Source organism: Morone saxatilis, unplaced genomic scaffold (genome assembly GCF_004916995.1).
Source record: "Morone saxatilis isolate NCDOM2014 unplaced genomic scaffold, NCSU_SB_2.0 Contig18, whole genome shotgun sequence".
NCBI lineage: Eukaryota > Metazoa > Chordata > Actinopteri > Moronidae > Morone > Morone saxatilis.
The window spans coordinates 6425815-6441599 of record NW_023339740.1 but is presented as its reverse complement, the minus strand read 5'-3'; the positions used below and the strand labels follow the sequence as shown (position 1 = coordinate 6441599).

At 40.7% G+C, this 15785-nt stretch overlaps 2 protein-coding genes across 2 annotated transcripts in view; both read left to right on the top strand.

Moving 5' to 3' along the window:
• Nucleotides 1-226: 226 nt before the first annotated feature.
• cyldb (cylindromatosis (turban tumor syndrome), b) lies at nucleotides 227-6051 on the top strand. The gene is made up of 14 exons (XM_035662505.1): nucleotides 227-329; nucleotides 659-1177; nucleotides 1465-1594; nucleotides 2026-2273; nucleotides 2365-2533; nucleotides 3225-3357; nucleotides 3548-3652; nucleotides 3958-4037; nucleotides 4170-4236; nucleotides 4322-4454; nucleotides 4556-4664; nucleotides 4785-4903; nucleotides 5015-5219; nucleotides 5495-6051. The coding sequence occupies exons 2-14, from the start codon at nucleotides 743-745 to the stop codon at nucleotides 5695-5697; spliced, it is 2136 nt and encodes a 711-aa protein (XP_035518398.1). The 5' UTR covers nucleotides 227-329; nucleotides 659-742; the 3' UTR covers nucleotides 5698-6051.
• A 1384-nt stretch (nucleotides 6052-7435) lies between these two features.
• Nucleotides 7436-15785, top strand: part of top1l (DNA topoisomerase I, like) — a 15447-nt gene continuing 7097 nt past the window's right edge. Inside the window, exons 1-18 of the mRNA XM_035662504.1 lie at nucleotides 7436-7617; nucleotides 8090-8114; nucleotides 10268-10364; nucleotides 10539-10659; nucleotides 11042-11094; nucleotides 11204-11296; nucleotides 11407-11476; nucleotides 11668-11759; nucleotides 11921-12036; nucleotides 12144-12265; nucleotides 12417-12539; nucleotides 13435-13622; nucleotides 13711-13855; nucleotides 14232-14375; nucleotides 14547-14732; nucleotides 14825-14893; nucleotides 14982-15096; nucleotides 15463-15590. Coding sequence (XP_035518397.1) covers nucleotides 7585-7617; nucleotides 8090-8114; nucleotides 10268-10364; nucleotides 10539-10659; nucleotides 11042-11094; nucleotides 11204-11296; nucleotides 11407-11476; nucleotides 11668-11759; nucleotides 11921-12036; nucleotides 12144-12265; nucleotides 12417-12539; nucleotides 13435-13622; nucleotides 13711-13855; nucleotides 14232-14375; nucleotides 14547-14732; nucleotides 14825-14893; nucleotides 14982-15096; nucleotides 15463-15590 — 1920 coding nt within the window. The 5' untranslated portion in view covers nucleotides 7436-7584. The remainder of the gene's footprint in view (nucleotides 7618-8089; nucleotides 8115-10267; nucleotides 10365-10538; nucleotides 10660-11041; nucleotides 11095-11203; nucleotides 11297-11406; nucleotides 11477-11667; nucleotides 11760-11920; nucleotides 12037-12143; nucleotides 12266-12416; nucleotides 12540-13434; nucleotides 13623-13710; nucleotides 13856-14231; nucleotides 14376-14546; nucleotides 14733-14824; nucleotides 14894-14981; nucleotides 15097-15462; nucleotides 15591-15785) is intronic.

The window sequence follows — 15785 nt, the reverse complement described above, 5'->3', positions numbered from 1 at the left end:
TACAGATATATATTAACAGACAGATGAGCAGCCACTTGAAAGATCCAGTCAGCATTTTCCTCCGTGTTCTTATTTAATCTCCAGTCATGTGTTGTTGCGGAAATGTGGTTGCGAGGGCAGTTTTGGGGCGGAGACGTCGGGAGCTGCCATGTGGGCGTTGTCGGTCACATGCAGGTCAGTATTTAAATGCCTGCAGGTTGTCTCAGCTGCTCAGCAGAGGTAAAGAGGAGGAGGATATCTAGCGACCCACCTGCTTTTGAGACTAATTCATCCATATAGTAATAATGGAGTGACCTGTCGCGGAGTAATTGTTCTGACAAATAAAAACAGTAAGTAAGCAGCAGTGTGTGTGTTTCAAAGGCTAAACTAAGTCTACAATGAATGTTAATGATTAGGAATGTGTTACAGAGGAGCTCAGTTTGTTTGCTGGATCCTATTTTCATCTTAGCTCTTGCAGGTCTTGTTTACAATTAGTCCAGTATTGCTAATGTTTGTGCCATGGTTAGTGCTGTTAAACATGGTTTTTTATTATTATTTATTTATTCGACATTCGTGTGTAATTTATTTTCTCCCAACGTTGTAATTAAGCAGCCATAAGTGAGCCAGGAGGTGTTGTTAGGCCACAATGTAATAAAGTACTCCTGTTGTGTTTCTACAGGTTAACTGCTTCTATAAGCACAATAACCTGCTTCAACGCTGTTAACACACTATAAATATATACTGGTGGACATACGCGGTTTTAATGGAGTCCAGAACCGTAGTAAAGGAGAAGTTTTTCATTGTGCTACGCGGGAAGTCGAGGAAAGGCTTCTGCCGCGGATGTATCGGCCGTGTGGAGGCAGAGACGCAGCGCGGGGAGCTGATGGGGCTGCTGTACTGCGGCGGCAGCAACGCGGGGACGCCCAAGAGCGGAGGCATCGTGCGGAGGGAGGACACCTACCCTCTGACCCGCCACCAGGCCCAGCTTCTGCTCTTCGTTTCCCCCGCAAGCAAACGCCTGGAGCTGCTGTGTAACCCCCAGCTGTTCTCGGCCATCTGCGAGCTGTCTCAGGAAGACCTGGTTGTAGTGAAGCACAAGAAGGGACATCTTCCCGGACTGGTGAAGAACCTCATGCAAATTGGGAGGAAGGAGAACAAAGACGACCTGCACATGCTTGGCTTTGAGGTGGAATTTGTGGTGGGTAAAGTTGTTTGTCTGGTTTATTATTTGCTGCATCAAAGTGTGAGATAAAGACCAGGGTAGCTGGCACACTGTTAATATCCGGTTTCTCTGAAGTTACACAATGTGGATGCGCACTAATATAATCTCAAGAAATGCACTGAGGCGAGCATGACCATCTCCAATGATTTGTGTCTCTGTGTGGGCAAAGTTATCAGTCACAAGATTGCCAGAGGGATATATAACTCACATGTCATCAGTATCTGCATTCTGTAACATGTCTGCCTTCTTTGTATTCCTTGTAGGACAATGATCACAACTTGTCATCCAAGAAACCTGCTCCTCTGCCCCTGTTTAGTGCTGCAGAGATCATCCAGGTGGTCCCATCTTACTCCACTCCCCTCGGACTGCACTGGAAAGATGGCCAATATGGGAGTAAGTAAAGAGTTCAAAGTCCCAGCTTGCCTCTTTCAAAGTCAAGATTGGATATTTCTGAATCACTAGATACTTGGTGGGGATGTTGTTGAGTTTATAAAACTAAATCCCTTTTTTAAAAATCAAACCAAATGTTTTGGTTCTAAGGTAATCTCCACCCCCTCCCCCTCTAATCAGTGAATTATATCCTGCCATTGAAAGTTGTTAGAAAGCACATGTGATTTTCAGAGGGGGCAAACAAAAAGCAGTCCCCAACTGGAAAAACTGGTCCTGTTGCTCTGGAATGCCAAACATCAAATGCTCTGGCGTTTTTGCACATTGTGCACTCTGAGCTGTCTACATACCTCATATGTCTGATGATGCAGCATGTGACAAGACACAAAAAAAATGTCTTGTGACTTTCTGACCTTGGCCTCCCTACCTCACCACAGGTCTAAACCGCAAGGCGGTGACACGCATCAACTCCATGCCAAATATCGGCTCTCGTGCACGACAAGTGAGGGAGAACCCCACGGAGCAGAGTGTCATTCAGAGCCAAAGTCCAAGCACGGCTCATGTGCATCTGGAGGTGGGATCCTTGGTGGAGGTGGTGTCCAACTCGGGGATCACAGTGTACGGGGTGGTCCGGTGGTTGGGGGTCCCCGGTGGGAAGACAGATGAATGGGCTGGTATTGAATTGGTGAGTGACTGAAATGCTGCACAGTAACAGTTTCTGTCTGCTTTAGGCATCAAAGACGCTTCATATGTGATTTTGGTTTTCATTATTTCAGGACTACGAGGTGAACGGCTGCTCTGATGGGAAGTACAGAAGCCAGAGATATTTCACCTGCAAAGGGAACCGGGCGTTGTTTGTTCCAGTCACAAAGTGCAGCCCTGATAGCAGGTTCGTCTGCTCCTCTACAGGAAGGGAGACCACCAAACCCACCGAAACACCTGCAGGTTAGACTTTTGACTGCTTTGCTGGGGAACATGTACACATGCAATTCAAATATACACATTTCACATGTTTGATAAACAATATCTGTTTATAATTATTATTTTTTTCAACCTGTTATATTTTATGTACAAAATAAATGTAAAATGTAACTTTACATCCTCAATAGTTTGTGGACTGTGTACTATGCACAAAACTAAAATGCTGTACAGGTTTGTTTTTCAAACTTTGAACTTTTGATCAGGGTGCCAGTATTCTGTAGTATCACATAAAACTTTAGGAGTGGATGTTTGTCATTCCTCTCTTCAACTGATCTCACTGAATCAGTTTCTACTTGCCATTACAGTAGAGTTGTACACAATTTATATATTTAAAAACAAAAAAAAAAAAAAAACACACCTTTCTGCCTCTGGCAGAGACATCATTTCAATGACACCTGGAACAATGTACACTCTGTGACAATTTGTTTTTTTTATTTATTTTTTTTTTATCAGTGGAACATGTCTGACACTCCTGTGAACTTCCTGCTTCAGTAAAGCAAATTAATCATTGTCCTTGAAGGCCTGTGTGGCTGACAGTGTTTAAGCAGAGAAACTGCAGCAGGATGTCTGATTAAAGCTACAAGTGAAATGATGAGGTCTGTTTTTAAATGATCTGATGGGAATTTGTTTTTGTATGTTTGCTTGCGGTTTTCAGTTCCTCCATTTGAGGACTCTGAGGAGGATGCTCCACCTATCCCTGAATCAGAGGCCTTGTCTTTGTTAGTGGGAAGAATGAAAGGGATTCAGGGTCACATCAACTCCTGTTACCTTGATGCCACACTCTTCAGGTAGAACCAGTTCCCCACTCCTTGGGGCATTTAATTCTCAAGTATCGTAGTATAGTATGTTGCAATCTTGGCTCAAATTTACTTTAACATCAGTGATTTTATTTAGAGGAGATCACGTACAACTAAATGAGCATGGTGAGCTATATTTAAGTGCTGAGCTGATAAAACAATGTGGTTTTTCTTTTTTCAGTTTGTTCAGCTCCTCCGTGACCCTGGATAATATCTGCCAGAAGCCTGCTGACACAGAACAAACCATAAACTGCTGTCTTAGAAAAATACTCAACCGTTTACGCAGGTATAACACGGTGCTCAAGACAAGTTTGTTTTTCTAACGCCTTGTATTATCATTTAGCTTGTAAAACAGGAACATTATGACATTGTACATAATCTCATCTGGTAAACAAGTACTATTTTGCTGAATAAAAAGGGTACTCTGTATTCACTAGCTAACAAAAGGACATACCAGTATGCTTAAAACTTACTTGCATAAGAAGGTGTGTCTTAATGTTTACTCTTGTTTTGTTGTATGCAGTTAGTTGTGTGTGTTAGAGAGAGTGTGAGGTTTTGTTTGCTCACTAATAGCTGATGTATTTATTGCAGACAAGGGTTTGTGCCTGCTGAGAGTGTGATGAATTTCCGCAAACAGCTTGGCTGCGACACCTTCCGAACAGAGGAAAAAGGTACACACCCATATCTGTGACATGCATTGTTAAAAATGTATTTCAGTGTTAGAGCCTTAGTCACTGCAACATAACATAGCAGAGTCCAGTGTTATTGTTCTACACATTTTTAATTGCTTTGCTTCACTGCAGACCCAGAGGAGTTAATCACAGTCCTCTTTCAGAAGGTGCTTTGCGTGGAGCCGCTGCTCAAGCTCAGGTAAGATCCTGAGCCACTCGCCATTAAATATCCTTTTCTGTTTGACTGTATAAAGTTGAGTTACTTAAATTCTGTTTCTTTATAGATCAAGAGAAGAAATGTCTCAGGGTGCCTACACCTTCCAGATTTTTCTGGAAAAAGAACAGATGGGACAGTTGCCCAACGTCCAACAGCTGCTGGACACATCCTGCCTGTCAGGTGACCTCAAGTTTGAAGAGGTGAGCACATGGTCCTCCATTTTTTAAAGGAAAAAGAAGCCTATCAAGTCTTCCTCTGTAGAATCATGTAACCCCAATATTGGCTTTCCTATATGTCTCAGACGCCGTCCTGTCTCATGGTTCAGATGCCAAGGTTTGGAAACAAGTATAAGATGTTTTCTCACATTATTCCTTCCACCGAGCTTGACATCACAGATCTTCTATACAACTGTGAGTAGCAGACATGATCAGCACTAATTTAAATATAGGATGAGAATGGAATACATATTTTTAATACAGTGTCTTCGAAGAGCTTAAAGATGCTTATGGTTTACCTACTTTAACCATTAGCTCCAAGGGAATGCTTCATCTGTGGGCATTTGGCAGAGTACGAGTGTCTTCAGTGTCTACCAGATCGCAAACTGCAGCCAGGGAGGATCAAACAGTATTGCACGACTTGCAACACACAGGTTGGTTTTATTTATTTATTTATTTATTTATTTATTTATTTTTTAAAGATCATGTTTCCCACTGATCAAACTTTTGTCAAACTTTTGTCAAACTTTCTATTTTTCTTTAAGGTGCACGCCCATCAGTCCCGGCAGGGTCACTCCCCCAAAGCTCTGGCAGTACCAGCAGATGTAGCCTCTGATACTCCTGTGCCCAGGCACATGATGCAGCTGTTCGCTGTGCTCTGCATTCAAACCAGCCACTATGTGTCCTTTGTCAAATATGGTCCTGATCCTCACTCATGGCTTTTCTTTGACAGCATGGCAGACAGATGTGGTAAAATAGACTTGTTTTATTTTTGTCAATTAATTGAAGTTTCTTGGCTTGAACGACAATTCTTTCATTAGTGGGATGATAGACTTGCCAAACAACTTAATTTTATTCTGATGTTCGTGCAAACTCAACTTGTTTTGTTTTGGTTACCCATGACTGCCTTATTTTCAGATAATACAGCCTCGACAGTATTAGATAAAGTCTCACTATGACGTCTATGACTGGCCTTTATCTCTTCTTGAGCTGATGTCTAATCTTAAGGCCACTCTTCCTTATAGGTGACGATCAATGTGGTTACAACATTCCTGAGATCCGAGCTTGTCCGGAGCTGGGTGACTTCCTGTCCCAGCCAGAGGAGGAGCTGGCTCGGGCGAACCCCTCCCAGGCCCCTGAACTAGTGCGCAGACTGCTGTGTGACTCCTACATGTTTTTATACCAGAACCCTGCAAAGCCACTTTCAAAGCCAAGCCAGGAGTCTTAAACGAATGTGAGGACGAGGACACAACGTTCCCATAACAGTGCCTTAATAACCTTGCATCTCAGCTTAATCAGCAAAATTCTGTGTTTGTTATTGCATCCAAACAGCAGGAACTGGAACAGATGCAAAACAATATTGTAGTTAAAACAAGTTTGACTTTGAATGATCTCAGTCAAAGCTGATGTGTGAGGAGACAAAGAACAGGCAGTAAAAGACTTCTTTATCTCTTGAACGTCATTCTGGTTATATACTGAGTATTTATACTGAGATTTTTAAAGGAAATTGTAGCATGTTGGTGATTCTCATGACTTGAACTTTAATTTACCAAATAACAGGCAAGAAAGTCATAAGAATAAAGTTCACTCAAACACTTCTGTGTGGTGTTGCATGATTTTAACTTTAGATTCTGAGTTGTGACCTAAAGCTGAAGCCTCCCAGATCATATACACTCCATGTATACACATAGAATGTGTAATAATACATTTTGATCTGTTCAATCAACTACATCTAAAATCTTTTTAAGTAAAAAGACTCAACTAAATCTTGTGAGTCTGCAGTGACAGTAGTGCTCTGATGTTCTGTGAGGGGTTGTGAATCCTATTAGACAATATGGACTGCAATGCCCTCTTGTGGACAAAGATTAGTTTAAAAATGAAATCCAAGTTCCATTCATCCCTAATTGAGAAACAGTTCTTTTTGCCAGGATGTATGCAGGTCCATGAGGCCACACTAGTATGTACATTATTTTCATAACCTCTGAGGGGATGTTGATGAAAAACTTTCAGAAATAGTGCTGACTTAAAAATGTCATAATAGCATATCAAACTCATTTTAAAATACTTTTTTAAATGTCCTGTATTCAGATTAAATTTACAGTTGTTTACTTGTCATCTGTCAACTAGCTTGGTGATCCCAATGAAAATCACTGCATATTATCTGTTATCTAAAGAGGATTATTAATACCAGTTGCTATAAGAATAAAATCTACTTTTTAGGATATTTCAAGTGGTTATGATAATATTCTGAACCATTTCTTCAACTTTCAGTTTACTCATCAAATAGTCTGGACCTCTTTACCTCTGAGATGTTATGTGATAGGCCTGTTGGCTCACAAGGTTGTGTGGGGTAGGACGTGCTCCTGTCTGTTTACATGCCACACATTCTGGCCTACACCATTTTTTAAATAATTTAAAGCACAACACCATACCATGGCCTCGAAGGACCCCTAAGCTTACTCAACTAACATGTATGTCAAATTTCTTCTAATGTCTCTAATCTGTTTTGGGTATGACATTAGACAAACTGAGACGTATAACTTGATATGCATATGCACTAAATGACAGAAAGGTGAGTGAGCGTATCTCTGAAAGAACAGACTGTGACCTGGTTCAGACATTATAATTATATACAGTATTCTATAGTGGAAATACACACTGTTTTGGACATCTGTCGTCCTGAAAAATGTTCTTGGAACTGTGTACATTGAAACCAACGTATACTGAATCAGAAATACTTTATAACACATACTTGTTATTAGTATTGCTATATACAAAGAGATATCTCAGTCAATTATCAGTCCAAGTGAATACAAACAATAAACTGGGCCTAGAGCAGCCAGTGCTCCTGGTACATGTGGACCCCCTGGATGTATATACATGCTCACTCAGGACTGTGACCATCGTGGCTCTGGAGAGCAACACGTTCTGGGAAGAGGAGGAGCTACACGGCTCTGTACCATTTAAATTGAGGCGCATGCGTATTAGTGTACAATTGGGACTTTATCTCTTACACAACCGTGTCTTTTCTTCATTCTGCCTGCATCTCCTCGCCGGTGTGTGTTAACCTTACACGCTTCTCTTTTTGATTTTCCAATCAAACAACGCTTGGGAAATGAGTGGGGACCATTCCCACAGCGAGAACCAGGTGAAGTAAAATCTAGTTTGTAATGTCACCACTGGTGGTTAACCGGTACAGTGTCTCGCCACCGTTTTATTTGCTTGGTTTGACAAGGTAACTTGGCTAGCGCGCGTTAGCCGACTCATTCTGTTGTTAACAGCGTTAAGACACGTTTCATCACATCTTAATTTGTAATGTTACGGGGAGTTGATGCCTGGTTAGTTTCCAGGTTTGTGTGGCTGCGCATGAAGTCCTTTACAAAGTGGGGCAAAGCTACATTTAATTTGGTGCTAGCTGTAGCCGCTGTTAGCCGCAGCAGCGTCAGTATCAGCCACTGAAGCCATGTTACCAGACACAGGAGCTAACTAGCCTAGCCTAGCCTAGCCGGCTAGCTGTAGCTAGCTAACAAACTCGCTTTGCTATCCAGCAAGTTCAAAGTTAGTTAGCCGGCTAGTTAGCTACTACGATATTTAACATTCATCTGTTTTTGATGTTTCAGGTTGACGGTGGCTCTCGGTTCAATGGTAAGTTTACGATATGAGGGTAACAAGTTTCCAGGAGGGTTTTCTTTCTGACACATCTTCACTGATCGTATGTAGCGCTGCGTTAGTTCTCAGTAGAGGACAGAAATGGCGTCCAGAGACTAAGTCCGCTGTCTCACTCACAAGCGCCTATTGTTCAAAAGGGAGGTCTAATAAAAGCTTTTCCGCAAGTCATTTTCTCGATTCGAAGCCTTATTGGCACACACCTGGAGGTGTTTTATTAGTTTATCGTAATAAAATATCTAGTTGGTTAGCTTTTAATACCAAATTTCCCACCTGAAAGTGAGGGTTTGGGGGTTGAGGACTTAGTCTCTGCGCCATTTTCTTTTTCGGTGTAGCGGCCTGACTGTACTGCAAGCTGAACCCAGGCTGTGAAGTGCAGATGGCTGTGTGGAGGAGAGAGTCGGAGGCATAGTGCTTCATTAAGATCCCATGTGGTGACCAAGAGCAGTTTTAATTTTTTTATACACGGCCTTAAATGCTTTTTCATAGTTAGTTTTTTTTTAATATATAGCTACAGGAACTTAAAAATGGTCCATTATTTCCCCCTAGCATGTGGGAATGTTAAGTTGGATCCACATTTCAACAGGCAGCACATCAAGTCATCAACTTCAATTTATCATGGCATTGTAAGTTACTCAAGGTATTGATATTAGAGGGTCTTTGATAATATCTGAAGAAGAAGACACACCTTTGGAGTTTTTCATGCCATTATTGTTTGTCTATTTATGCACTATAAACCTATATCAGAGCACAACATGCATATCAATAACAAGGAAACTGGATTTTTGAGTCTGTTAAACAGGACTGACCTTTCCTTTTTTTTTTTAGATACACCAAACCACCTGGACACAATCTCAAATGTTACACACTACTTATAAAATAATCTAGCAACCACACAGATTAGTATTGATCTGAGTTTGACATGACTGTGCATCCATATTGTTAAAAATGGTCTAGACTGTAGAACTAAACTCTCAGTCTACTTCACATCATTTATAACCAGTAAGACACAAAGGGTCATTCCTTTTACTTTTAAAATTTACCAGGTGAGGTTGTTTCTTTAGAAAAAACATCTGGCGTGGTTCAGAAGCAACACGACCCCTGCAAACAGTTTCACATCATCCCAACATCACATTATATTTTATGTTAACATTCTGGACACTTTTTTGCCAGTCAGTCACATAAGTTGCATATTCTGAACTTGTGTATTACTTCTGTCAGCTGTGAAGTGCAGTCTTAACCAAAAGTCTGTCAAATATGCGCTCTAGTTTGTCCTGACTGATGTGATGGAGCACGAAGGGCCCTGTTCATTGAAACGTATCACACAGTGATTTGGCTTAGATCTGAGAGGACAGCTCAAATAAAATCTGTCATCTTCAAAAAATGGATAAACAAAGACAACTAGTTTTACAGTGAGAAATGGAACAATCAAAGCAATGCTCCAAATCTGTTTTGGGTTTCACAATCACTCATTGATCAGACTTATTCAGGTTGAACATGTGAGCTGTTTGTTTGTCCTACAGTGGCATACTAGAGGAATATGGATAACTTGTTTTAGGGCCTGTGAGTAGACTAGGCTGTTAGCTGTCAGCTCTGCTTGTCTAAAGCCTTGAGCCCCCCTAATCACAGACTTTATTTAGTGTTTGTTGATGGCGAAGTTTGGGTGTCAGCTCTTTAATTTTGATAGCCTTTGAAGAGAGGGTGAAAGCCTACGTTGTTGACATGCATGTTTCAACCTGTGGGTTTCATATTGTCTCATAAACAATGAGACTCATACGGGCAGTAGGTGGTGCTGTGCTACTGTGTAGTTTCCACACTGCATGACATTTAGATTGTGATGCATGTTCAGACCTTGTTTGTAGCAATTTTAATTCATGTTCTTTTTTGTGTTGTATATGGGTGGACATTGAGTGCTTCCTAGGTGGCCAGTGGTTAAGATTATTGCCTTTCTTGGCATGTCCACACTAACACCTGGTTGAGGGAGAGCACTTTGTTTGCTGCCACTTGTGTATAGATTCATACTGATCATACTTGGCACACAACAATCCTACCATTTATCCAATCCATTGTTGGTTTGAATTGAGTCAGTATTTGGTTGACACTTGAATAAGTTGACAGTGTTTTCTTCTCAGACTCTCACAAGCATAAAGACAAGTATAAAGACAAGGAACACAAACATAAGGACCACAAGAAGGATAAGGAACGGGAGAAATCAAAGCATGGCAACAGGTATGGTGTGTGTGCTTCCAGACTTTTCATAGATGAATATTTCTTGTGGTAGCCTTTCAAAATTGACAAGACGTACCACTTATTACTGATGTATTTTGTGCATTGTGTAGTGGAAGCTGGAACCACCAAAATTAATAATTCTTTCTTTTTTTTCCTTTTTTTTTTTTAACCCAGCGATTACAAGGACTCCTCTGACAAAAAACACAGAGACAAGGAGAAGGAAAAGATGAAGCACAAAGATGGCAGCACAGACAAATACAAGGACAAGCACAAGGAGAAGAGGAAGGAGGAGAAGGTGAATTACCATGCAAATAATTCATGGCAGAACGCACGTGTTTGGTTGTGCAAATAATGTTTTAGAGTTTGGCAGTATGAATTATTCTGAACTATTGTGCTCTGTCAAATCAACCAAGCATGTTCATAGCCCATTGACATTTATACCATAAGCAGAGTGGTATAGCTTATTCAGCTCTTGTTGGCATCTTGTCTAGCCTTCACCACTCGTGACCATTTTTATGCAGAAGTATAAGAGTTACTTTTGTACTTCTTATTAAAAAAAACCTGACATTACTGATTAAATCTAGCAAATGACAAAATATTTTGGTGACATAGTTGATTTTCATTTGCTGTTACTCTTAAAATGTTTTTCCTTATCAACTCTGTGTAAACCTTTTCAGATGAAGTCCCTTGATGGTAAAATCAAAAAGGAAAAAGAGAATGGCTTTGCCAGGTATGTCTGGACTCCACATTTCACTGCAGTGCTATATTTAGGCAGGTGCATCAACAGCTACATTTTAAGATGTAGCCATTTCCGACTTTGAATGCATTTTCATTTGCAGCCCTCCACATGTGAAGTCTGAGCCTGAGGAAGACTTTTACCACTCTCCCAGACATGAGAAGTCTCTAAAAAGAGAACGTGATGATGATAATGAGTGAGTAGCATGTGCAACACTGGTCTTTCATTTGTCTGTTTCAAAGTATTGTGGTATTTGTATAGTTGTCTACGTGATCACATTTCTAACCATTTTATTTTATTTTTTAGCTCTGAATTCAAGCCCAAGAAAATAAAGACTGAAAATGATAAGAAAGCCAAGAAAAGGAAACCAGAAGAGGTAAGCAAAGGCCATGAGCAGAATGCAGGCTTGTGTTTTATATTTTCTCCCATTTGTTTTGGAAAGCAGGGAGCCCCTGAAGAACGGGGGAAGCTCAAATCTTAGTCTTTTGTTTTGAAACTGTCTTTTTCTTTTTTCTTTCTGCCAACCTGCAAACGAAGGAACTCAAATGGTTTCTCTTCCCCTTTTAGGATGTTAAATCCAAAAAGACGAAAAACAAAAAAGGAGAAGTCAATGATGGGAAAAAGAAAGCAAAAAAAGAGCCAGAGGAGAAGTGGAAATGGTGAGTTAATTATGTCAGCCAGCTGTATGATACCTACATGCTTATCAGTGCGGTGATGGGCCACGTGTGGATCCATTGTGTGTTATTGTTGGATCGTGTAATGTTGTTTGTCTGCTATATTCAAACTCCTTATTTGGTGGCATTTTTTTGGTTGATTCCAGGTGGGAAGAAGAGCGGTACACAGATGGCGTCAAATGGAAGTTTCTGGAACACAAAGGGCCTGTGTTTGCACCGCCTTATGAGCCTATTCCTAGCAATGTCAAATTTTTCTATGATGGTAAGATTGTATTTCTCACAGAAGAACTCAACTTCTACATCAGTTATTTGCTTTACTGCAGAACCATACAACAATGAACAAAACACACCTCCTTTTGCATATTTTAGGTAAGCACATGAAGCTCAGCCCAGGAGCAGAAGAGGTTGCCACATTCTTTGCCAAAATGCTGGACCATGAGTACACCACAAAAGATATCTTCCGCAAAAACTTCTTTAAAGATTGGAAGAAGGTAGGAAAAAAAAGCTCACTTTTATGAACAAAATTACAACTGTCAGATTTCCAAAAATGTCTGCAGTCTTGTGGGAAGTATTTTTTTTGTTAACAGATTTCTGCTTATTTTATTTTTTTATTTATTTAAATGTAATGTTTTGCTGATGCAGGAAATGACTGCAGAGGAAAGGACTAAGATCACAGACCTGAAGAAGTGCGACTTCACTGAGATGAGTGACTACTTCAAGGCACAGTCTGAAGCCAGGAAGGCCATGACAAAAGAGGAGAAACTGGTCAGTTACTACATGTATATTGGATCAAAACTAAATCTGATCTGCCTAAGCGGGGATAAAACCAATGTAGTGGGTCACCTAATATATTTACTTATGATTGTTGCTCGTGTTGCCTTTTTTAATTGCATAGCTGTTGTATTGATAACGTGCTTGTCAGCCATACCAGCTCATGGCCTTAATTCAAAATTCGTTGATCCCACACATTGAGGATCTAAATAAATTGGTTACTCAAAAGCATGTTCCTCTGGAACAGTAGTTCAACCATTGTACATATTTAAATTACTTGGCACAGTAACATGGCACAATTTAATACAATACTTATAAAGTTGTAATTGGTTTTTAAGTCTTCTAAGAAATAAACAATGAAATAAAGGCAACAGAATCACAGTAAATCAACGAAGAACAGGTAACAAAGCACAATCATACACAGTACTGTATAGTGAAAATGTCTCGCTCTAGAACATGTGTACCAAATGGATAAATAGGATTTGTCCTGGTATGCACAATGTACACCACTGTCAGCCACAAGGTCTTTCCATATATTCTTTTTTTGTGTTCCCAAATCTTTCTTTCTCAGATTTTGCTAACTTTTTTGGTCACAGTACAGAGTTGCTATCATTTTTATCCTAAATGGATGCTGCCCCAAACTCTTTTTGCAGCTCCTAATTTGTATATATTCTCAAAATTCCCTTTTTGTCCTCTTGTGAGGATCGCAAAATCTATGCCCATTACAAATTTCTCTTTGATTGTTCCAACTTGAAAAATATCCCTGCTTTTTTTTTTCATGTTTTGATGACCCACAGTGGATGCAGTAAGGATTTTTTTTGACACTTTTCAAATTATTGCCTCCAACAAGATGGAGATCTGATGTGTTTTTTTTCCTACCCTTTTGTAGAAAATAAAGGCGGAGAATGAGCGCCTCTTGCAGGAGTACGGCTTCTGCATCATGGACAACCACAGGGAACGTATTGCTAACTTCCGCATTGAGCCCCCAGGCCTGTTCCGTGGCCGTGGAGACCATCCCAAGATGGGCATGCTAAAACGTCGCATCAGGCCTCAAGACATCATCATCAACTGCAGCAAGTGAGTGAAAGTGTTGTTTTCAATGCTGATAAACTGATGTGTTAAGTGAGTTTAATGATTAAATGTTTTATTAATGTTCTCCTCATAGGGACTCCAAGCACCCTGAGCCTCCTCCAGGCACTAAGTGGAAAGAGGTTCGTCATGACAACAAGGTGACTTGGCTGGTGTCATGGACGGAGAATATTCAAGGCTCCATCAAGTACATCATGCTGAACCCCAGCTCTAGGATCAAGGTAGGCTGAGTTCTGAACTACAACAGGATACAAGGTTTTCAGTCTCGTTGTAAGTGGGTCTTTACTCAGTCCCCTGTAACAGCTGCATTTTATGGCAACAGATTTTATGTCTCAGTTGTTTTTTTAATAATATGGTAAAATGATTTTTGCTCCACTGGAATGTAAAAATGAGAGACTGCAATATCACATTTCTTCACATTTCCTGGAGCTTCAATGAGAGATGACTACATGCACTGTTGTTCTGCAGGGAACATGCTGTACTGTGCAACAGCCTACTAATTTAATTAGAGTTTATATCTATCTAAGTTTGACACACAAACATGGCCCCATCTAATTCATGAGTTACTCTTGTTTCATTTGTCCATGCTGTCTGCAGGGAGAGAAGGATTGGCAGAAGTATGAAACAGCTCGTAGACTGAAGAAGTGTGTGGACCGTATCAGAACCCAGTACCGTGAAGACTGGAAGTCTAAGGAGATGAGGATCAGACAAAGGGCTGTGGCACTCTACTTCATCGACAAGGTGAGTGCATTATTACTATTGACATTGTCCTAAGTGTGTATAGGTTAAGGGAGTTTAATGCAGTGTAACTGGTTTTTAATGACTGTAACTTGCAGGTGCTTAGACACTAGCTGCAGTGAGGGTAATGTGTTTGTAAGCCGGCTTTAATCCAGCTGTCCTGATGTGATCTAGCTGGCTCTGAGAGCGGGTAATGAGAAGGAGGAAGGAGAAACTGCGGACACCGTGGGCTGCTGCTCGCTGAGAGTTGAACACATCAAACTCTATCCAGAGAACGAGGGTCAAGAGTACGTGGTGGAGTTTGACTTCCTGGGTAAAGACTCCATCCGCTACTACAACAAAGTCCCTGTGGAGAAAAGGGTAAGGACTTCACAGCAGTGTTTTTTTTTATTGTTTTTATTTTAAATGTGCAAACATTGTCTCTGCATTTATGTGTGTTCTGCCTCTTTTAGGTATTTAAGAATCTTCAGTTGTTTATGGAGAACAAGGAGCCTGATGATGACCTGTTTGATCGCCTCAATGTAAGCGAAACTGTTAAATGTGTTTACCTTTTTTGCACTCCACACCATTTTCTTTGTATAATGATTGCACTCATTGTTTCCCCTCCAGACTTCTGTTCTGAACAAGCACCTTCAGGAGCTGATGGACGGTCTGACAGCCAAAGTTTTCCGTACCTACAACGCCTCAATCACCCTGCAACAGCAGTTGAAGGAGCTCACAAGTGGTACGTCAAAGGATCATTTTCACTAGACCCCGGCTTGATTTAGTCCAGTGGGCCTTTTCTGGCATTCCTCCTTCAGATGCCATAGGTCCAGGGGAACCAAAACTCATTTTTCAAAAGTAGTGAAATAAATTTGGCACAAGAGCTCCAATCCTAAGTAAGTCATTCATTCATCATTTACTCTTCCTGGTTCATTCCCAACCCCCACTGCAGTGGCTGTATGCCACACCAGTTTGAGAACCATTGATTTAGGCCCATGTAGAGTTAAATAAAACAGCGTACATCTGAATTACATGTTTGGTATTAATTATGGGTGTGACTACTGTAATGAATCATATTAAACTCAATCTATTAACTGTCTCTCTCTAGCGGATGAGAACATTCCAGCCAAGATCTTGTCCTACAATAGGGCCAACAGGGCTGTGGCCATCCTGTGTAACCATCAGAGGGCTCCACCGAAGACATTTGAGAAGTCTATGCAGAACCTGCAGGCTAAGGTTAACATGTGTTTTTTTGAATATTCACTTTCTTTCTTTTTCTTTTTTTTTTTTTTTTTTTTTTTCTTCTACTATAGCACCGCCTCTATTCTCTCACTGGCTCTTTTATTCCCTCATCCCCACCGCTGCTCCCTCCTTTCCTTTCTCCTCCCCTCTCCTCTTTTCCTCTTCTCTTTCTCTTCATTGCTGGTTGAT

Bases quoted from the DNA above. Each gene is read 5' to 3' on its own strand.
- cyldb (XM_035662505.1), top strand. From the start codon at position 743: ATGGAGTCCAGAACCGTAGTAAAGGAGAAGTTTTTCATTGTGCTACGC. The intron at 4,237-4,321 runs GTAAGATCCTGA...GTTTCTTTATAG, and splicing joins GAGCCGCTGCTCAAGCTCAG to ATCAAGAGAAGAAATGTCTC. The intron at 4,455-4,555 runs GTGAGCACATGG...TATATGTCTCAG, and splicing joins GTGACCTCAAGTTTGAAGAG to ACGCCGTCCTGTCTCATGGT.